The following is a 15,766-nucleotide window of genomic DNA, read 5'->3' as shown; positions in this document are numbered from 1 at the left end:
CAGTCTCTTCATTGTCATGGAGGCAAATCTGTGCCCCACCTCTGTCTGGCTGTTTGGGGGCCCACTCAACCAGATGCCTAATTTGTCTGCTAGCTTCAAGATGGCCCTGTTTTCAACATGCATTATCCTTTGAGTTTTTTGTGATACCTGCCAGCAGAATGAGACTGAGAACCTCTAGCCTGGGAGGTAAGCACAACTGTTTTATGTCTCCTTATGGTAGGGTGAGTCTCCTATGGAATATAAGGGCATGTGTAAAGTTTTTTGCTGTGATTGGTGGTGAAACATAAAGCATGGTCAGAGTCTGCAGCTCCCCCACCCTTAAACTGTGTGGCTGTGCGTCACTCAACCTGCACAATTGCTTCATTCTTTAACAGGAAGTTGTGAATGAAAAAACTACTTGTCTTGGCTGTCACCATAGCAAGGAAACACAAGTGTGGTGGTACCTTGGTGCAGACCAGTGGCTGCAGAAGGTCTGCAGAAGCCTGTGCATTGCACTCATGAAGCACCGATCGTGGGTGCAATGCTTTCCAAGCTCCTACTGTATGTATAAAAATAATAAATGCAAATTACTATTACTATGTAACTTACCTTTTCACATAAACTATATATTCAAAAAAGGGGGATTGAAAGGGATATTTATTGTAATTGTAAGGAAGGAGGTATTTTGTGAGATGAATACAGCTCTGTAAAAATGATATAGAATCACTTTATATAACATAGTAGACAAAATACCATGCCATCATCATAAATAATCTCTATCATTTAGCTTCCTTTAACAAACTTCACATTTTCCTATCTTCCAGCATTAGCTTTTTGCATTAAGTCACATATCAGCTGCAAAGGAATTGGGTGTTGAAAGACTTCCCCCAGGCAGGCATTGGGATTGCAAGTCTGAAAAAGAAGCAGACAGCTATATAATGCCCAGTGAAGTGTCCCACTGTGATTAAGGTATGGACAGAAAGTATCTCAACTGAGGGCCCAACATACATAATTTGTACTGGACTTGCGGCATATGCCTTCCCTGCCTGTCAGAAATCATGACCCCCATCCAACTTTTTTATACCCCTTCATAATGCTACCTTTAAGTGTGTAGGAAGTCTTCCCAAGAAGATCATGCTAGGGATCAACAACAGGAGATCCAGTCATCAATTTTAGAAGAGTTTTTGCCTTCTTACAATATGCTCTGTACATATAACTGGGCAAGAATTTTCTAAAGCTTTTACAATGTCAAGCAGCATTTACAATAGCAGGCTCCTGACACATGTCTAATGGGCACAATAGGGAAGTGTTCAGCACTGTCAGTATACACAACAGCGTCCCCTGCTGATATCTATCTTGTAACTAGCTACTAATTTGGGTGTATTAATGGGTGTCCTAGACAACCAGTGTTAGAAAGCTAACCTGTGGCGCACCCCATCCCCTAAGAGGACTCCCGGTATGCCGATTATGGTAGCTCTGGTGACAAAGACAAACCCATTGTAAGTGCATGTCTTTATAAGAATGAGATTCTTGTAAACAGCATGTCTCTATTAACTTGAAAACATAACATGGAATTTACCATCTACAGGAGAGATGACTGAATAGTCGGCTGACACCAACTGAATGCTGAATGATTCCATTCCTTCCAGAAGGCCATCTTGAATTGCTTTCAGCGTAAAGGATTTTCTGGTGTCAGTCTAAAAATGCAAATATGACATATTGTTTTATAAACCTCAAAGAAAGTATATTAGTAGAGCTTTTTACATGTGATATAAAAGAATAGGAACTTGGATGCCTCTTGGAAGGTTCTGAATTCTTATTTTCACCTATAAAAAGAAACTCAGACTGAGATTTGGGACACTGAGCAGAATCTAGGAACCTTAATACCTTCTTAACGTGTATAAGGACGCTTATCCAAAGATCATGTGGCACAGAAAGCCTCCACAAACACTTTAGGAGCATTTGTGGGCTTTAAACCCCTGCCACTGGTACAACAGTGGCTGCCTTAGGTCTAGATCAGTGGTCTCCGAACTGCGGCCCGGGGACCAGATGCAGCCCTATGCTTGCTTTTATCTGGCTCTTGGGGCTCTATTTCAACCACTGACACAAATGAAGGGAACAAGTTCTCCCAATGACAAAAAAGATTGGGCACAATTCTTACCAATGACATCAACGATGGAGCACAGTTCCTCCCAATGACACCAACAATGGGGCCCCATGACACCAGTGATTTGGCACAATTCCTCCCTATGATATCAATGAAAGGACACCAATAAAGGGCACAATTCCTCCCAGTGATACCAATGATGGGGAATAGTTTACTTCCACTGATAGTGGGACATTTTGTACTCCCAATGGCCACATTTCGCCCCAATAAAGTCTGAAGGACAGTAAACTTGCTCTTTAGAAAGTTTGGAGACCCTGGTCAATATCAAGCTTCACCGTCTCTTTTTCACAGGTTAGCAACATCCCCAAGTCAAATGGGCAGAAACACCACCAGTTCAGTCTGCAAGTCCCATATAGATTTATTCAGGTAAGCCAGATGACTGCATCCATACTCTTTCAGGACAAACCACAGTCATTTAAGCCATAAATTCTCTGAAGGCTCCCTATAAGTGCCGGTTCACACTTCCGCGTGTGCGGCGATTGCATGTAATATCGGAGCGCACTGCTCCTTCATTACATGCGATCGGCTGTGCAGTGCGAATTCAGCCATACACTTTGTATGGCTAAATTTGCACTGCACCCGTACAAAAGTCGCACATGAGGCATTTTTTCAGCCGCATCAGGATCGGATCGCACAGTGGTTCTCACTTGTGCGATCCGATCCTGTGCGAACTGTCAGATCGCACTGCGATATGCGATCAAACTGGGGGTGTCGTTAACATTTCATTGACACCCCCAGCGTATCGCATATGGCAATGTGAACTGCCAGATGTGCGTTTGCGATGCGGGAACAGGCTGCGAATTCGCAGCCTTCCCGCATCGCACAAGTGTGACCCGGCACTTAATACTAGCAGCAACATAAGATATACAGTAAGAATAATGGCATCAGCGTCCATGTGGAAAAGGTGATCATCACAAGAACTTTCAAAATATTTATTAACAATAGGGTTCTACAAAATACTTTGAATTGAACTAAAGACTAAATTCCAAGGCTGTTTTATGTACATATTTAGCAGAAAGTGGGAAAGCCAGAAATAAAATAAACCTCTGGCTCTGCTGTCTCGATCAATGATATATTGTCACAGTTTGACTTGTTACATAAGCTTCGGTACACGCCAAACAACTGTATGATAAAAGCTATCCTTTGTTATATGAATGCCAGGTTTGTTATATAAGCCACTCCAGTAGCACTGCACAACAAAGGACCCATTATATCACCTAATAAGACAATTCATACTTTAGAAATATTTTTTTTTTTTAAAGAAAGATTTTTCTTTTTTTTTTTTTTCTATTCACTCAGCTGAAATAATTTGTCTGCGGAATATATCACGTATAAAGACTTTATTGCCAATATATCCATTACATTAAAAGGATTTCACATTACTTTCTGTACCTCATTAAATATTAGGGTTCCATTTAGTGGGCTTAGGTCATATTGTCCAGCTTCCTCCACTATCCAGATCATTTTCACTGCACCTCGACCACCTTGACTCCGCACCACTGTTAGAGTCACTTCTCCAGCTGGGTCACCTATTCTCTGAGGTTCAGAAATCAGCACCTAAAAAAATCAGCAATATGGGATCACATTTAAAACTGATTCAACAGTAAATACAAAATATCACTACTTAAATTAAGTGAATGAAGTCATTCTGCATAGTATACTAACATTATTCAATAATTAGGCAGCAAAATGGCTAAATGATTATCACTTTTATCTTATTCATTTATTATAGCATTGACAATTTACGCAGCTTTTTACATATACAATATATAGTCCATTCAAATCAGTCTCTGTACTCAAGGAGCTTACAGTCCCTAACTCACATTCATACATATACATACTACAAAATCTTCATATATCACAGAAATCTTCCCTGTGTGAACTGTTGTAGCTAGTGTTGTCACATAGCCTATTTTCTATCTGTTGCCTTTCACCAGGTGGATGTACTAAAATCCCCTTATTGTTTGATCCTAAGAGAAAATAGCCAGAGCATTCGACCAGAAAAATTAAAGAACATACAATAGAGAAATTAGCCCAACACTTTAGACTAGGAACATTCAATCAGAAGGGGAAATAATATGAGGGATACCTCTGCCTTGTGTATGCAGTTGTTGGAGATGCCTGTATAAATGGCCAAACTAATGGGTTTTTGGCCGGTGATGGCTTCCTGCTCAAGGCTCCTGGGTATTAGGAAGCAAGCACCCGCCAGCTTCCTAACAAACAGTGACTAGGGGAACAGGAATAGTGTAAATCCAACTCCCCCCCCCCCCCCCACACACACACACACACACACACACACACAATTTATACCATGCCCTTCAGATCTGATATGGATTTTAGGGGGGCAAAACAAGAAAAATCCATACCAACATGCAGCCTGGCCAGAAAAGGAAGGGGGGATCGTGTGTCTCTCCTCTTTCCTAAACGATACCAGGCCACATGCCCCCACATAGGTGTGTACCTTGTCATGGGGGACCCCCCTAGCAAAGCACCTTGTCTCATGTTCTCATGTTGGCCAGAGCCTCTTCCCCACAACCCTGGTCCTGTGGTTATGGGAGGCCGGTCGATGAGGGGGCTTTTCGTGTCATGGGGGACCTCCCCGGCAAAGCACTTTGTCCCATGTTGATGATGGCAAGAGCCTCTTCCCCACAAATCTGGTTCAGTGGTTATGGAGGGTCTGAGTGCTGAGCTACAGCTGGATGTTGTTATTGAGGTTTTGTTTGGATGCTCCTTAGGAGGGAAGCATGGGTGGAAGATGCAGGACTTGTTTTTGGAACTGCATGCATCCCCTTTGCATGAGATGCTGGACTCAGGGCAACTTCTGTAGTTTTGGGCTTCTCCTCGACTCTCGACTCTTTTCATTCTCTCTGTATGAAGTATGTCCATATGTAATTACTGTATCTGCATTTGGTAAATTATTAAAAGGCTTTTGTTGTGTTGACTCCTCCTTTTCTTAACCTTAAAAGATGGGGATGTCCTCTGGAAACAGACACTGCAACTTGAATTTATTGCTGTATGATTTGAAGCTAGTATGAAACCGACTGCTAGGACTACTGGTCAAGCCAGGCCAGGGGTCTCCCAGAGTGACCATCGGGGTAAATTAAGACAGACGTCTAAATCTCTCTTTCCTCTGAAGCCCAATCTGCATTCAGATTGCATTTCCAGAGGCTACTGACAGGCAGTGAAGAAGTGATGCAACTTTTCTTCACCTCCTGTTTTACCCAATTTTTGCCCACAAAAGCGGTGCAACTGCATACATTGCTTGTTGTTATGGGACTTTTGCCACCTTTCCGCATTAACTTGAATGTATAGCTACAAGTCAGGTCAATTTTGCTGCGACACGGCAAACACAGCTGTAGTGGGTAAACACCCCCGTCTGCTGTCAATTGCAGCTTGAGGGGAGGAAGTTGGTATGCAGCAAAACTGTGGTTCAACCGCATATTTTTTCTGCCTCCAACCACAAGTATAAACAAGGCCTTAGAGGGGTGAGGTATAGGAAATCGATCCGGTGCAGCAAGTACCCTGGGGAGCCTGTGCCATCCCAGTAATTTTAGAGAACCTCCCCTGGGTATGGGCAGGAATGGGTTACCCCACCACATTGCAGTTTAATATGGGGAGGGCATGCAGCCTAGCACAAAGCTTCCGTTACATTACACTGAGATAATTGGTTTGTACCCAGATTATTTTTTGTGGTATCACAAATATTGTATTTTTTCAATTACATCACTTTCATCATAAAAAGGGGCCTATTCATTTTTTTAAATAAAGTAATCTCTTTATGAGGAATAAATCTCTTGTCCTCGATCTTGTGTTGAAAGTGGTATCATGAATATAGTAAATTTAAAAAAAGTTAGTTAGTCTTTTATTATAATAATTGGCATTGCCTTCATCTGCGCGCACACACATGTTCCATCATCTTGCATGTAGATCTATGTCATCAGTTAGAGATCTATATTACACTTACACATATAGGGCAAATATGTGACATGCTTACCCTATTGGTTTCAAACCCAAACAATCCAATAGGGGAATCATTTGGTGGAATGTTGACCACAACAGTAATTTCATTTCCTAGATTGGCATTATTTGTCACTCGCTTCAGTGAAACATTAAATGTTTCTAGATACTCCACGAACGTATCATCCACTATTACAATTTCTATTATTCCTGCCGACTAAAGAAAAACAAAATATGCATTATTATATGGACAAAGATGGTCTGAAAGATACAAAAAAAACAAACACTTCAATTAAAAACATCACACTATGATCCTGTGTATGTAGCTGGCCAATAGTCATGTTTAATCTTTACGTATCCTTGTGACCCGTCACATATTCCAAATAACATCAACTACACATTCTAAAGCTTTTCACGATACGTGGATTCCGCTTCCCTCTAGTGGGCAAGAAGTGTCTTGACACCATCACCTACAGTTTACAACTGTAATTCACAGATAATTTTGCAATGTGTGCATCTGTTAGATAGTTTTTGGTGGTAAAATCCTGATGCAGCAGATAAAGGCGAATGGCTTTCAGTGGCAAAAAAAATTTGATTTTCATTCTAACCACCCTTGTGCTTCCATCTAACACCTATTTAAGCTACTTATTGCTACTTGAATACATTGTTTTTCAATCAAGGGGTATGAGACCCAGTTTACACTGAATCAGTGGTATGAGTTGCCATGGTGCAGATAGGCCAGCTGTCAGCACCATAACAAACACTAACGCTCTAGGGCAGTGGTGGTGAACCTTGGCACCCCAGATGTTTTGGAACTACATTTCCCATGATGCTCATGCACTGTGAGTGTAGGTGAGCATCATGGGAAAAGTAGTTTCAAAACATTTGGGGTGCCAAGGTTTTCCATCATTGCTCTAGGGCCATGGTACATTCGTTATGTAATTCGTTGTTATGGTGATGGTGGCTGGCTCATCCGCATCATGGCAATGCAGGAACCAGGGCAGGTCTCAGCATTTGGGAGAAGACAGAAGTCCACCTCCTTCAGTCCTTCTCCCCCTCCCAGCCTCTGTTGTGCTGCTGGAGCCAAAAGGTAGGGTTCTGATATGAAGAGGGGGCTCTGTTGTGGGGAGACTGTGTGAGTGGGTGATCTCATGTACAGAGGGCGTTTGATTTATGGGGGTGACTTTGATGTGCTTAAGGGATTTCATTATTAGAGAATCCTCTGCTGTATTGGGGGGGGGGGCTCTGATGTTATGAAGGACAGCATTATGACGGCAGCATTCTAATGTGATGGGGAGTCCTATGATGTACTGGGGGCTTTGGATGTGATGGGGGGCCTGTAAAGTGAAGGGAGGCCTCTAATATGATAGGGGGACCTCTGACATGATGTGGAACCTCTGATGTGATGGGGAGCCTCTGATGTACTTGGGGCCTCTGATGGGGAGCCTCTGATGTGAAGGTGGGGCTATGGTGTGATAGGGACCTCTGATGTGATGGAGTGGCAGGGACTCTACTGTAATGGGCAGGGGAACCTCTGATATATAGTGGGGACTCTACTGTAATGAGGAGGGGGGACCTCTGATGTAGAGGTGGGCTTCCGATGTGAAATTAATTTCTACAAGGTGGTTGTGTGCAGCATCCCAGGCTCAGGTTTACCACTGAAGAAACATTTAAGTTTTTTACATTTTATAGTTGGGTGCTTCGAGATTTAGTATACTTTTAAAGGGTGCCATAACTGAAAAAAATGGTTGAGAAACATTGCTCTAACACTTCATCTGCCACCTATACCTAGCCCACAGTACAGTTAACCATTTCTTCACACAAATACTACTAATATTTTAAAATATACTGTATGGATGAACTGTTTTGCCATATAGGGCTGTGCTCTCAATAGACAGTGCATTGAAAAGTGTCTAATGAGCACAGAATGAAATCTGGCTGCAGCTATCCTTAAAGCTATCCTACCCTTGCAGTTACCCTTAAAGCTCACCACACATAATACAATCTGACTGTAAAATCACCTTTTAATCTACAAACAGCTATGTAGCGCAAGGGCCTACTTTATTTAATAAAGTTTTGACACATGCAAAGCTGATTGTCCAAAGATTGTACAATCAGATAGTATGATGAGCTTTCCTGTAGTCCTATGGGTTATATAGAAAATGTCTTTGTATAAAACATTTGTTTACAAAACCTGTCACTTTTGTTTATAAATTGCACATTTAACAGCTAATTGGATGTCTTATAATAATTTAAATATTTGCTGGAGAACAGCAAGTCCTAAGGAGGGCGCTGTTTCAGCACTCTGATAGTAGTGTATGTATAACAGTTGTGCAGACCTGTCCGTCAGAAAAGGAGAGATTCCCCGAAGAAGGCGTGAAGTCATCACGACTCGCAGTGATTGGCAGAGCTTCCCAGTAAACAGTGACAATGCCAAAGTTTCCAGCTTGTCTGACAACAGGGAGCCTGAGTACATTCTGTGGGGGTGGAACTTCATAAGCCAGCACAGCTCCATTTACAGTCTGGAAAACACATAACCGTATGTTTATAGCACAAAAGCAACAGTAAGAATATTTTACAATGTTAAACAGTTCCACTGAGGGTAAATGGGACAGTGAGCTTTTAACAGTTTATCTGCTCCTTGACCTGATTTTACAAGTTCAAATGGGCAATCATTCAGTATATAAATACATAGGGAAACAAAATGCAGTATGAATATGCACAGTAGGATCACTTAGCATAAAGTTTACAAGAAAAATATTGTAAAATATAAGTATATTAAGGACCCTAAAGAATTCTATGAGAACAGGCTGGTAGGGAATTGGAAATAAAACTCAAGGCAACTGTTCTCTCTACATCTAGGGTTCAAAACTGACATATAGGGGTTGATTTACTAAAACTGGAGAGTGCATAACCTGGTGTAGCTCTGCATAGAAACCAACAGCTTCCAGTTTTTTTTTCCTCAAAGTCTAATTGAGCAAGCTGAAGTTAGAAGCTGACTGGTTTCTATGCAGAGCTGCTTTAGATTTCCCACTCTCCAGTTTTAGTAAATCAACCCCACAGAGCTCCTTTAGTGCTGAAAATAGTCAGTGTTATCAATGGTATATTGATTTATTCAATGGTTAAAATATAAGGTTTCCTTCCCAGATAATACATCTTTGAGATCAAAGAGAGACAGGCATCACCGTCTACTGTAAGGTTGGCTGGTGTTTACACTGGAGCACCTGTGATTTAATCTTCTGCTCCTAAAGCAATAGAGCCCGCCATGGATAGAAATTCAGTAGAGACAGGCCTAATTCAATCCAAGTATAAGCACCCTGGTTGTACACAATTCGATCAATGGATCAACTTGTGTATAACCAGCCTGTCGGATTATTCCCGAATGCTTAGTGCCACTGGTTATATTCTGGCAACACAAATCATTTTGTTCTGCCTGGAGGGAAGCCTCCCCACCAGCATAACATAATAGCATGGCAAGATGGATTCCCCCCATCGACACTGACTGTGTTGATGGAGGATTTAAGCAATTTTTCCTGTGGTGGAAGGAAAGAAATTTGCATAATGTATGTCCTGCTTAAGGCCTTTTTTACATGGCCTGCATAGGAGCAAGTTGTTATAGACATTCCTCCAGTGTTATATAGCAGCAATTATGCTCCCACCTTGGTAACATTAAACTGGAATACACCTCTGGGATCATCATTCTCCAGAATTAATATTTCGCAAATTTCCTTTCCAGGCCTTTTGAGCATTGGTAATCCACTTGATAAAGATGAGTTCACAAACTGGACATCAGTAATGTTCAAGAGAAAAACTTCATTTAACTCAGGGATGTTATCCTATAATGAAAAGGCTAAGAATTAGATGAGAAATACTGCAAATGCATGGTAAATACAAAAAAATACAGTGGCATGGTATATATATATATATACACCGTATCTCACAAAAGTGAGTACACCCCTCAAATTTTTGTAAATATTTTATTATATCTTTTCATTTGACAACACTGAAGAAATGACACTTTGCTACAATGTAAAGTAGTGAGTGTACAGCTTGTATAACAGTGAACATTTACTGTCCCCTCAAAATAACTCAATACGCAGCCATTCATATATATATATATATATATATATATATATATATATAATTTATGTGAATGAATTATGGCACATAACACTTCTCTGTTTAGTATCGCTTTAACATACTGTACATTTACTTACAGGCAAGATGGTGAGTTTTACTTGAGCAAACAAGCTGTTCTCCCTGATAATAATGATCTTATCTTTAATTGCATAATCTTCATTTTCTGTGGCTCTGTTTACAGGTGGCAGGGAGATATTTTGTTGAGATTGCAAGTAAACAGCAATATCACCAACAAATCCTTGTTCTCTAATCACTTGCAAAGTAATGATGGTAGAATTTCCTGTTTGGATAAAAAAATATTATATTAGCTGTTGTACCCTGGAACCTGCCAGAAAAATAAATGCACAAGTGAAAATCCACAAATGAAAACTGCCGTTCTCTAATTCCAGGACCGTTTACCAGAAGCTATGACATCACACATAATAAAGTTGAACAGATTTTGTTTTAGCACTCTACAGCTAGTGTGCATTCTAGTATTTAGTGAAATAAAATCAAAACTTTAAAGTAAAGTCAAAGTGTTGTAGAGTAGAATTGTTTAGACAACTTTTGTTCTGCAAGAGCCCCTTGCCACTCACTTTCGCTTACAATTGTGAGTCACAGTCAGTTGAATTCTGCATGAGGCAGAGACTTTGACTGACTGCTGGGGAAGTGGGAGAGTTAAGTGGTCATTTTCCAATGCAAATTGCCCCTTCCTAAATCCTGAAGACCTGGACCTACTCTGTTTTTATAAAGATGTAAGACTCTGACCTTTCCCTTTAAACATATTTAAGGTGACTTCCCCTTATTTTATTTTTCAAGGTTCTATACATGTTGCACAAACCTTCCGGCTCATTCACTTTAACTGATGATGAATTGATGTGCCACCCTACTATTCCATGTGGAGAGTCATTGGGTAGGATGGTCAGCAAAGCCTTTGACCTGCTTGGGTCCAGTTTTGCTCCCTTGTTTGGATCCTTGATATTCATGGTAGTCACTTTTGTCAGGATAACCATGACAGTCTCTGCCATCTCAGCAATGCTGTCTGCTAGAACTGTAACAGTAATTGTAGTGAGTGTCTGGCCCTCTGAAAATGTGACCTACAAACAGAAACACAAAAGAAACTATTGTATACAATACGCCAGTATCACAAAACAACAACCTTTCTGTTCCCATGTTTTGTGACATAAATATTGTTGGATACTGTTTTGTATATTAATTATTAACCACCAATTAATTAAATGTTATTTGCTGACATCAAACATAAAATGATATAGTTCCAAAATAAAGTAATATTTGTTTGATATTCACCATTGTTGTTCTTATACATGTATGGCATCTTGTCATAGTGCCAACTGACCAGAAGTTGATGGACAATGCAGGAGAAGGTTGACTTTGCCTATTTTACCTCGGTAACGTCCAACATCTCTACTACCATCTAGTATTCATCACCAGAATCCCTGGTACCAGTTCCGGTGCAATTCCAGCCAGTCCATTCTGGTCCAGCAACAATGGAATCTTACTGTATGTCACAGTCTTTTAACCAGCCTTCATCTTTTCCAAAGCAGGAACTTCTACAAAGGGTGCACAACTGCTTCTCACTCCACCACTTGCAATCATATACAGTAGTTAATCCTCTATCAGCATTCCTCAGAGGCTCCTATGGGCCAATGTACAGCAGCATAGGCTTCAAGAGCATGATATCTGCCCATGACACTTTAAGCTTTGTGTGTCTTGCATAAGGTACAAGTTCCAAATACTACAGGGTGAAAATAATTATGGGACAAGTACAAGACCTTTGAATTAGCCTACTTTAATATATCTTTGGGCCTACATCTAATAACCTTTGCCAAATGGAAGTTAAGGCAGATTGTCATCTGTATTGCATCTCACAATCAGTTAACATCTGCAATAAGTTACTTTTTTATCTTTCAAATGATTTTACAGTGAAATCGTTCAATATTTAAAAACCCAAGCAGTAAGTTCAATGCATTCCTCTAAAAAGTTTCTGTTAACTAAGCTAGTGGCTGACTAAAGTGGTAGCACAACTGTAGCATAGGTTTCGTTATGGTTAGCATCTGTATGAAAAAAATACTTGGCATATCATAATGGTAAAAAGTAGTCACTTACCATTCCTGAAGTAGGAAATATATCAGCTACACTGCCATTGGCAAACCACTCCACCACCACCCGTCCATAAGTTCCGTAGAGACGTTCAATACTGAAGCTGATCAGATTGTCTTGTTCCATCTCCTCTGCTTGTTTTATCAAAGCATTCTGGCATTTAAAAAAAAAATGTTGATGAAGACATTAAATAATAGATTACTGATGCTCAGAACAGTGAGATATTCATACAATTATTACAAAAGAAGATAATAATCATCACCTGGGTAAACCCAATGATCCCATGAGCATAATCATTGGATGGAATGATGAAAGTCACATAGGAATGGACTCCAATCTCTGCACCTCCTTTTGGGTTTTTAAGTCTTACTCGGAAAGATTCATCTTCTTCTGGGATTGAGTCATCAAGAATATTAATTGCTATAGTGGCTTCACTTTGCCCAGGCTCAAACTTCAGCTCACCTGAACTAGCAGAAAGGCAGACATAAACATAACTTTAATACAATGACATGGAAGATGCAAAACGGACCCCAGAGATAATTACAGAGATTGGTCTGTCTTTGAAAGATATCTGTATTGAAATACTTGGTAAAAACATGGCACTATTTCATTTTATGAATATGTTGGAGTACATATGCAGGGATTTCTTACATCAAAAGAACACTGCCCTGACTTTAATTCATTTTTTGGAATCATTGAAAGTTTTCCACTGACCCCCTATATGAAATTTCCAATATATGATTACACACTCAAAAGTGTTATATAAAGCCAAACTTTCTGTTTAGTTTTGGACAGACCAATGAATTGGTAGGACCTCTGTTAGATGATTATTGTTTCTATTACCATTGGGAAGATCCACACTCTCTATTAGTCCTGGTGGCAACTGTCAGAGACAGAAAGCGATGGGAAATCCAACATGTTATAGTTGTCACCAGAGCAGAAAGTAAGTGGAAAGCTATCTTTAAGGACCCTCTACCAGTGACAGCAGTCTAAAAGAGACATTCCTTACACTTTGTAGAGATATTCTCTTCTTTTCGCCTGTTGTGTCTCAAGAAAAAAAAAAGGTAAATCTTGCCTATGAAACACAGACAGCAACAAAAAATAAAAGAAAACTGTAAGGGACTTTAAGGCTCTGTTGCATTAATTGGACTTCACTGGCAGACTCAAAAGGTAATTTTGAGGGTTGTAGAGGGACTAAAAAAAAAAACTTCAAAGCGCAGGCACACTAAGTGCTATAGTACTGTTTATTTAGTGTGGGGCCATAGTTCTACTATATAAATACTAATGACTGCATTAAATGAAAATGTAAAAACATGTGAAAACTATTTTATCTGTTCTACAGAGGATATAACGAGGAGTCTGTCAGGTGTCTGAGGCTGTTGGCTCTGGCTTTTTACATCTTACATTAGCATACATTATGCCCTCTGTATGCTACTGTAAGATGTTGCTATCAGTAATATATTCATGTGTATGATATTGCTGCCCTGCTTGCCATTCATCGCTGCTGACCCTACTCAATTTGTGTGTTTTAATTGGTGAAAAAATGTTATTAAAGTTCACCCACTCTGGGTTGGTACTATCGTAAAAGGGTGACATTTTGCGTTTCCATTTATTGGCTCTTGGTGTACTCACTCAAAGATGGTTCGAGAAATGAGCGTTAAACACAAAGACTACAGAGTCAAAGCTCTCTGGGGAACAATTGCTCCTAGAGGTAGCAAGCACAATAGACGTTTGTCAGAATGCCCAGAAACACAGTTCCTTGCCTACAGTAGTTTGATATTTGAAGAGGAGCATTTGCATTTATCAGCAAAGTAGATCTGGGTATCTGATCAAGGCAAGTAAGTGTTTGCCGTGAGTCAGATATTTCTGTTTGAATTAGCAATATAAAAGTTATATTTTAGTCCTTTGAACCTTCAGTCTTAGCTTTATTATCTCCCCTTTTGGGTTCCCTGGCTTTTAAAAGCTAGTGGGGGGCCAAAACCTCCAACGTCCATCCAAAAATTGTGTACATCTTCCCTTTAAACCAAACAAGGTAGAATTTCATATAAACAACACGAATAAGTTTTCTTTGACGTAAAGTAGGTAGCAGGCATTAATAAAGCAGAGTATAACACCATCCCTGTGCAATTTGCATATGCCGTTCCAGGTTTCTCACCTAATTGATAGCTTGCTGCTATCAGGTTTGTTCCCCATAATCTTTTCAGAGAATTTAGCAGTTTTGTACATATTTTATGTATTTATTTACTATGGTTTTTGGTCAGTTAGTCACTGCTACATTGCAATACAGCAAATATCATAGAGCTATAGTCCCTATTCTAAATTTAGTGCTGCTAGGTTGTAGTCAGCCTATACCTGATTGATAGTTCTGCTTTCTGTAGGTTTTCTCCTAAATTCAACTTACTGCCTGATGTTGCTAAATGTCCCTGGGATTGTGTAAGATGATCCAATAGACTGATTTATGAGTTGTTAGATTTTCCTGGGCAATCATTAGGAGGTTTATTGCCAGTGGTGCATGCTGAGGGAATGTATATATTTAGGGAAACCTTCTCAAAGTTCTCCTGCCTCCCAGGCTTAGCCTGGGGTGGAAGTGGACTCAGCTGTTCTTTATCCTCCTAGGCCTGCTGCCTGCGGAGGACATGTGTTTGAAAAGAAAGGGCTTTAATTCAGGGCCTATAAGCTTGCACTGTCTTGCCAGAAGGTTTATCCAGGAGTAGTGAAGCTGGATTAGTGCACCAAGGAGGAATTATGTCTGCTGGAAGAGTGTCAGGAGAAGCTTGGTTTGAACTTGGACCAGACACAAGTCTGGTGGCACATCCAGGGAGCTCATGAGCTCCAACTGCTCTACAGTCAGTAGAATACAATGTGCCACTCTGGCCTAAATCTCCTTTTCTGTATTGCCTGTAAGTAGACTTTGGGGTCTGCATATGATCTTTTTGATTTTCCTTAATTCCTATCTCCCAGTATTTTTCAGGTAAAATAAACTCTGTTAATCCTTTCAAAAGGGAGTGGCGTCCAGTTCCTCATACCCCAGAAAAGTCAAGATTGCATCCCTGAGGTGAAATGTCAGACCACCAGACCAATGGGGCTCCCTAACAGCCTCTAGGGGGAAAGGAAGTGCTGCAGAGCTTTTTATTTTACAGTTTTAAGACCTTCACAAACGATAACCTTTTTGGGAATATATTTACCTCAGTTTTCCTTTTAAACTTGAAATTGCACTTTGGCTACAAGATCACTGACAATTAAGTGTTTCACCTTCTTACTATGTTAAATAGATACTAGAATATTTTCCTAATACTTAACAGCCAGATGACATAATAATTATCATTCATTTTATTGCTATCTGAAAATGTATCAATGTATCCTAACAGCAATTCTGTCCTGCTTATCTGGTCTGTCATTGACATCAGCCTTCTCTACCCTATC

The 15,766-nt window shown here is 40.2% G+C and overlaps 1 protein-coding gene across 1 annotated transcript in view; it reads right to left on the bottom strand.

Moving 5' to 3' along the window:
- ADGRV1 (adhesion G protein-coupled receptor V1) overlaps positions 1–15,766 on the bottom strand; it is a 654,157-nt gene that overhangs the window by 396,225 nt on the left and 242,166 nt on the right. Inside the window, exons 53-61 of the mRNA XM_082259824.1 lie at positions 12,606–12,810; positions 12,350–12,496; positions 11,064–11,319; positions 10,321–10,523; positions 9,763–9,939; positions 8,443–8,625; positions 6,141–6,320; positions 3,539–3,703; positions 1,559–1,676 (exon numbers count right to left, since the gene is read on the bottom strand). Of these exons, the coding sequence (XP_082115950.1) occupies positions 1,559–1,676; positions 3,539–3,703; positions 6,141–6,320; positions 8,443–8,625; positions 9,763–9,939; positions 10,321–10,523; positions 11,064–11,319; positions 12,350–12,496; positions 12,606–12,810 (1,634 nt within the window). The remainder of the gene's footprint in view (positions 1–1,558; positions 1,677–3,538; positions 3,704–6,140; positions 6,321–8,442; positions 8,626–9,762; positions 9,940–10,320; positions 10,524–11,063; positions 11,320–12,349; positions 12,497–12,605; positions 12,811–15,766) is intronic.

This window comes from Pelophylax lessonae, assembly GCF_965119305.1.
Source record: "Pelophylax lessonae genome assembly, chromosome: 1".
Classification (NCBI taxonomy): domain Eukaryota; kingdom Metazoa; phylum Chordata; class Amphibia; order Anura; family Ranidae; genus Pelophylax; species Pelophylax lessonae.
This window is presented reverse-complemented; position numbering and strand designations above follow the sequence as displayed.